At 54.0% G+C, this 7,335-nt stretch overlaps 1 protein-coding gene across 1 annotated transcript in view; it reads right to left on the reverse strand.

Moving 5' to 3' along the window:
- MAPKAPK3 (mitogen-activated protein kinase-activated protein kinase 3) overlaps window positions 1-4,909 on the reverse strand; it is a 31,430-nt gene extending 26,521 nt beyond the window's left edge. Inside the window, exons 1-2 of the mRNA XM_008053395.1 lie at window positions 4,806-4,909; window positions 4,252-4,525 (exon numbers count right to left, since the gene is read on the reverse strand). Coding sequence (XP_008051586.1) covers window positions 4,252-4,473 — 222 coding nt within the window. The 5' untranslated portion in view covers window positions 4,474-4,525; window positions 4,806-4,909. The remainder of the gene's footprint in view (window positions 1-4,251; window positions 4,526-4,805) is intronic.
- Between the last annotated feature and the right edge of the window lie 2,426 nt (window positions 4,910-7,335).

A 7,335-nucleotide genomic window follows, 5' to 3' on the forward strand; every position in this document is an offset into this window, starting at 1 on the left:
TTTTTGATTTATTGTAGAGATAAGGTTTCGCCAAGTTGCCCAGGCAGGTCTCAAACCTGTGGGCTCAGGCAGTTCACTCACCTCGGCCTCCCAAAGCGTGGGATTACAGGCTGAGCCACCGAGCCTGGCCTATTCTTATTTTCAATAAAGATGAGGTCCCACTATGTTGTCCATGCTGGTCTCAAACTCCTGGGCTCAAACAATCCTCCTGCCTTGGTCTACCCAAGGGCTGGGATTACAAGCATGAGCCACCATGCCAAACCTGGCATGGTTATTTTAATAAGCACTTATGAGCCCCCAATGTGTGCCAGACCCTGGATCCAGGTGCTACAAGGAAGCTTTGAGTCAAAGGGGGCTATTATGGCTTTAGGGGTCAAAGAAGGATCCATTACCCCAAAGCCAGGGACTCTGGAAGGTTTCCTAAAAGAGGTGGCATTTGAGCCAAGTCTTGACAGATAGGAAGAAATTCTTAAGTGCTAGAGAAAGAAAGACATCACCTTTGATGGGGTAGAAAAGGCAGGTAAGCTAGACTGCAGAGACCTTGAATGCCACACTTAGAGCTTCAGAATGTGTAGTCAAGTCCTCAAATCCCTGTGTAACCTCAAATCCCTGTGAGATCTCCTCCTGGTCTCCAGAGTTTAGGTTCCCATCTATCTAGAGAAATATAACCTCTTCTGTGTTGTGTTTGGGGCACTGCTGAACTTCCATATGCAGAGCCATCTGGCACCAAGGGGAAGGTAACTGTCCCAAGCAAGGTAGTCTCACTTCAAGTTCACAACTCCTAGATCTTGGGGACCAGATCTAGGTCACTACAGAGACTTGACCTAGAGGACTCTGTAAGAATCTATTGGGCATGAGGGTCCACCACCCCACCACTCCATTCTCTTTACCAAAGAAGGGGAGAGGAAGGCATTGGGGAGCTCAGAGGGGCTTCCAACATGCTCCAGTGATCAGAGGGGAAGGGCCCTCAGCCTCATAGTATAGAGCACAGGGACAGGAAAAAAATGCCATGGTCACTTCTGCCTGCCAGGAGGCCAATGACAACAAGTTAGCTGGGCAGAAAGTCAGGAGAGAAGGGAACTCTGGCCTCACTATTCTCTGCCCAAGCAAGCCATGTAACTTCTGACCAGTCACTCCAGGTCCCAATTTTCACATATGTGATAAAGTTTGAGGGGCTGGGTCTTGGTAGTGGTGGAGTGACTGATAGGTGACAAATCTGCAGGGCTGTGCCCAGTTAGAGGTAAAGCTGAATGGTAGCAATTAACTAGTTAGGCCTGGGAGGGGCACAAGCAAAAAGTCAGTAGGAGGACCAGAAACTGGAGGACCACCTGCCCCACTATGCTCTCCCCTGAGAAAGGCGGTCCTCTAGTTTCTGCTATTGGGAGAGCAAGGAGTGCTTGGGGTGGAATGGAAAGTAGAATGGCTCACTAGCAGCCTAAGTAGGCCTTGGAGGGAGTTGCTGTTTATGAGTGAGGCCAAGATGGACCAAGCAGGTGGTCAGTGGCTAAGAAAAAGGGGAAGAGACCCAGCTCCTCAGGAGGAAGGGCCTGCTCCTCTAGGGCCTCCACTGAATAGCAACAGCTAAGCAACAGCAACCACAGCTCTTCCTGTTCTATGAGTGCCTGCTGCGTTCCAGGCTTCCTGTTAAGCACTATCTGCCATCTTGGGCAGCAGGGCCAAGAGGATGGCCAGGGAGAGATAGGCAGAGATGGCCTGAACAAGTTCAGGCTACACGACAAAGATGGGCCAGTCTGGTAATCTGGGGTCTAGCCCTGGGAAGGCAGAATGATAGAGCCCATGACTTTTACCCAGGCTGAGCTGGGGCAGCTGGGGAGCAGGCTAGGCAGATGCAGCCCATTCAAGAGCTCCCTGGGCCCAGGCCTGCCTATGTGCTGAGGTCCCCAGGGCTTAGAACTCTTGGGCAGTGGGCAAAAGCTATAAGTGGAGAGATGCCATCTCCCTCTTCACGGCCACAGCTACCACTCACAGTACAGGTAAAATGGCTGTGCCAGAAGTTGTGCTAGGCCAATCTTGGGCAGTAGTAAGGGTCTGTCTAGTTGGTAGAGACTTCTAGGCTTGGTCACAGGAGAAACTAAGAACAGGAAAGTGCTGGAATGGGGGGCACATCTAATTCATGTCCCCCTTGAAGGCCAATTTAATGCTCAGTCCTGAAGGTCCCAAGCTAGTAGCCCCAACCATGCTCAGCCATAAAGTCTAAAGAGATACAGAAGGGAACCCACTCCAGGCCCGCCCTAGTTCCCACAGGGAGAGCACCAAGTCCCTAGATTCAAACGGAGGTACTGTGGAAATTCTTGCAGTCAGAAGTTCCCCCAAGTCACTCGTCAGATGAAGCACTTATGAGGAAGGGGCTAAGCCCAGCCCTGCTTAAATCTGGCACTGCATGGGCCTACAAACTCCAGCCTCCCACCCTACCCTTGCCTCACCCATAGCATCTGGACACCACAGGGATAAAGCTCAGTCCTGGCTCACCGGGCCATAGCCTTGTTATTGAGAAGTGGTAATTTGGTTTTAATCAGCCCCTTGCATACCCAGACTGCCCTCAACCCTAGCACAGGTGAAAGGGTTAAATGGTGCCCAAGGAGAAGATGAAGACTCTCACTCCTTATCTCCCTATTCCCATCTTTGCTTAGAAGAGCCACCCTTTCCCTGTAGGACTCAGAATCTCGTGCCTGGGACTTCAGAAGGCTCCCTCACACCATTCCACTGCTGAATAAGTAGGCAAAGAAGCTATAATTTCTTTGGTTCCACCAGCCCAACCTTCCCCAAACCCATCCTCATGATCCCCTCCAAGGCCACCCTGGGGAGATGACTTCCTCTATTGGCCCTGGTGCTCCTGGGAAAGACACAGAGAGCTAGGTCCAGGTTCCTGCACAGTTACTTGAAGATCCTGTGCCCTAAATAAGTCCTATAGCCACTCCAGGCCTGTACCAGATCCTGTACCAAGTATTCTACATGCAAAATCTCATTTCAAGTTCACAACTCCTTCTCTTTCCCTATGAACAGGGGCAGAAATCTGACTTCAAGAATCCTGGATATTGTCACAGAGCTAGCAAACACAGGGCAGGTATAAGAACCATATTTGTAGGGCTCTGCATTCAGACTCATAGTTGCAACTCTTGTAAAATTAGATCCTTTACTGTATTTTTTTTTTTTTTTTTGAGTTGAGGCGTCACTGTGTTGCCAAGGCTGGAGCACAGTGGCATGATCATGGCTTACCGCAGCCTCAACCACCTAGGCTCAGGGGATCCTTCTGTTTCAGCCTCCTGAGTAGCTGGGACTACCACCATGCCCAGTTAATGTTTTTATTTTTTTGTAGAGACGAGGTCTTGCTATATTGCCCAGGCTGGTTTACTGTACTTCTAACTTCCAGGAGTCACTCCCCCTGTCAGACTCTATCCATCCAGATAGCCACTGGCACAAGCTACAGATGAGTCAAGTTCCCAGTTGTGAAAGATCCAAAGGATTCTGGGGTGCAGTCCCAGAACTGTGTGCTTTAAGCCAGAACCAGCTGGCCAGATCAGCCACCCCCAGACCATACCCAATCCCAATCCACCTGTATCAGGGATCAGGCCTCCAGGAAGCCTATAGTGTGACATGGCTAGATGGCTACTCTCCTGCATCCCCCCCCCCAGGAACCAGAGTGGATCAGGCTTGGAACAGGGCCTGTCCCTTTCAACATATGGCCAGCGACTCGTCAGGAACCCATCGGCAGCCTCCTCAATGGTATCAGGCTTGCCCACTGGTCAGCCCTGGGAGGCTAACACTACTCCAGCCCAGGCAGGCAGGGGCCGTAGGGAGGAAGTAGCCTTACCCCTAGTCTTGGTGGAGGCCCAGCTTCGGGCAAAGGGAAACTCAGATCTCACCCACTCAGAGGGAATTCTCATGGAAGGGACAGCCAAACTGAGCAAGAGCCCCCTGGCCTTAACACCTAGGTCTAGCCAGAACCCCAGAATCGGGAGCCACTCCTTCCCTGCTTCCGGGTACTGCAGTTCTGCCCATACTGAATCCACTCCTTACTCACTAGGACACCAAGAGCTTAGCTAAGGTAAGCCTCAGTTTCCCCATCTATAAAGCAGGGAGGACCACAAACCTGACCTTACAGGAGAATATGAGGATGAACATGATGCTAAGCAAAGAAAACTCTGTCGGGGCTCCGGACATAACTGCACCCACAGGCCCCTGCTGCTGGACCCTCCAGGTCACCCCAGGCCTCAGTGAGGGGTCACTGACCTTCAGGGCACACTTCTGCCCAGTGCGCCGATGGAAGCACTCCAGCACCTTGCCATTCACACCCAGGCCCAGCACCTGCTTGGACAACTGGTAGTCATCAGTCACCGCGTACTTCTTGGGCTCCCGTCGGCCACCGAGGGCCGGAGCACCGCCCAAGCCGGGCCCGCCGGGGGCAACTGGAGGGGCCACAGGACCACCCTGTTCCTCTGTTTCGCCATCCATAGCCCCCGCGGGGCGCTCAGGGCGGGCCCCAGCCTGGCGCGTCCAGGGACACCTGGGGGAAAGGGGAAGAGTGAGTCCCGCCCGGACTCTTCCAACACACCCCAGGCTTAAAGCCCCAGAGCCCGGCTGGGCTGCGGGCCCGGGACACTGGGAAAGCGGGGCGAACCGCCCGAGAGTACAGACGCGAGGCAGGGGGCGGCGGTCGCGCCGCCGGGCATGAGGGAGTCTGGCTCAGGCACGTGTCAAGAAAGAAAGGGGCCGGGCGCCTAATGGCCGCGAGGCCCCCGGTCAGGCAGCCGGGGGCCCTGGGAAGGCGTACCTGGCGAGGGCACCTGACGGCGTGGCACCCGGCGGAGGCGCCAGCGAGGGGCAGGGGCGGCGGTCGCGCGAGCGGGCGGCCCCGGAGCGCCCTGGGCCGAGAGTCGCGCCGCCGGTGCCACGTGACCCCTCCCCTCCCCCAGCCCCGCGCGTCATCCCAACTTGGGGCCCCGCTAGGTCAGCCTTAAAGGGCCAGGCGAGCCCGCGCGGGACGGGGCGGGAGCCCCTTGCGAGCTCCGCCCTCGAGCTGGGACAAAAATAGGAGGCGTGGCTTCCTGAAAGGGCGGCAACCTTCCTGGGCCCCCGGGACTCCCGGGGAGACTCCCGCAACCTGCAGTCCGGTGCTGTGTGAGCCCCGGATCCTACCCGCGACCTAGAAAGTGACAGCGCAGGACTCCTTGTTCTTGAAACCTCTATGAGTCGGGTGTTTTCTCTGCACGCTGCCTGGTGGCCCTCCAGTATAGCTTGCTAGGCTTGCGACTTCCCTGATGGTGCCAACCGCCAGCGCATCCAACTTCTTAATTTTTGCCTACATGCCGAGAGAAGTGGCATCTCGTTGTTGTTTGATTCGAGACTCTCTAGTCTCTGCTGGCTCTGGGCTTCTCTTCTGTGTGTCTCCCATTCACATCCTTGGCTCCTTTTTTCCCTTTGATATGTACAGTGTCCTAGTTTCCATTTGTTGAGATCCCTGGTGTCGTGTTTAAAAAGTCTCTGCCTCCCATCCCAGTGAAAGATATTCTCAGCCGGGCTCGGTGGCTCAGCCTGTAATCCCGCGCCTTTGGGAGGCTGAGGTGAGTGGATTGCCTGAGCCCGCGGGTTCGAGACCCGCCTGGGCAACTTGGCGAGACCTCATCTCTACAAGAAATCAAAAACTCAGCCGGGCGTGGCAGCGCGCGCCTGTAGTTCCAGCTACTCGGAAGGCTGAGGCGGAAGGATCGCCGGAGCCCAGCAGGTCGAGGCCGCGGTGGCCGGGAGCGGCCACTGCACTCCAGTCTGGGCGACAGAGTGAGACTCCAACTCAAAAAAAGAAAGAAAGAAAAATATTCTCTATTAACTTTGTCATTTTCTCTTCCACATTTAAATTTCTACTTCATTCTGAGCCCACCTTAGACTACCTTACATATTTTGAGCCAGTTTTCCCATCACAGGCTGTTAACTCTCATTTCACAGGTGAGGAGACTCCGGGCCCCCAGAGAGGAAACAACTTGTCTAGAACCACAGGGAATGTGATTGTGGCAGTGCCCTGGGACAAATCTGCGCTACTCCCGTTCATCAACCCCCCAACCTGGAAGCTGAGGAACCAGAGAAAGTCGGCTCACTCGGACCGGGAAGGTGTGGCTCGGGTCAGGGCCTCTGCGTGGACCTCTGCTGCCATCTAAAGGCCATTGACCGTGCTGCAGACACCGTGACCTCGGTCACACCCAAAAATCGTCTCAGAGCTGTCCTACTCCCAGCTTCTTTGGAACTGCAGCCATACGAGTGCCTTCCCTCCAATTCCCCCCCAAGCACCCGATCCAACACTCACTCACTCTCTCACGCGCTCTCTCTCTCCCTGCCTCCCTTCCTCCCTCCCTCTCTCTCCCTTTCTCTGAAGCCTGGCTTCAGCCAAGTCTCCTCAGAGAAGTACCTCTTGGAGAATGGGAACTTATGCCCTCCTCTCGGGGCAGTTTGCTCCTTCTGATCCATCTGTACCTGAAGATCGTTCTATGAATGAATGAGTGAGGGACAGTGAGTGAGGTTTGGAGCTCTGCCTTGTCTCTTTCAGGAAACCTTCAAGCTCCTAGCGTTCAGTGAAGCAGGGAGCCTCAACCAATAGCCTCAGCTGCCCATAGTGAACCTTTCTTGAAGATCCAATGCTGGGTAGGTGCTTTCAGTGGGCACCCCATTACCTCCTCTTGGGGCAGTTTGCTTCTTCTGATCCATCTGTACCTGAAGATCGTTCTATGAATGAATGAGTGAGGGACAGTGAGTGAGGTTTGGAGCTCTGCCTTGTCTCTTTCAGGAAACCTTCAAGCTCCTAGAGTTCACTGAAGCAGGGAGCCTCAAACAATAGCCTCAGCTGCCCATAGTGAACCTTTCTTGAAGATCCAATGCTGGGTAGGTGCTTTCAGTGGGCACCCCATTACCTCACTGAAACTGGAGGAAAGAGGGTTACCAATACCCTCAGGCCCACACACAGGCCCACACACAGCCCAGAGAGGTTAAGCAACCTGCTTGAGGTCAGCAGCTATTATTACAGAGCCTCCATTCCAACTCAAAAGCACAACCTCCAGGCTGGGCTGTTATCCGCAAACCATGGCCTCCTCTCCTGGTTCTCCTTGCCTCTCCACACATATCCACATGTGCAAACATACTCTTACACATGCACACATGCACTGACACATTTATACATGTGCATACATGGGTTACACATGCACAAACACACATACACATGGCACACCTATGCACACAGATACATATACATATGTATGCACACACACACATCTATGCCCAGCTAGACACTGGATCAATGTCTCTGAGCTTCACCTGAGAATCTGATTCAAG

This window comes from Carlito syrichta, unplaced genomic scaffold (genome assembly GCF_000164805.1).
Source record: "Carlito syrichta isolate Samal-C Ts95f unplaced genomic scaffold, Tarsius_syrichta-2.0.1 Scaffold288153, whole genome shotgun sequence".
In the NCBI taxonomy this organism is placed as follows: domain Eukaryota; kingdom Metazoa; phylum Chordata; class Mammalia; order Primates; family Tarsiidae; genus Carlito; species Carlito syrichta.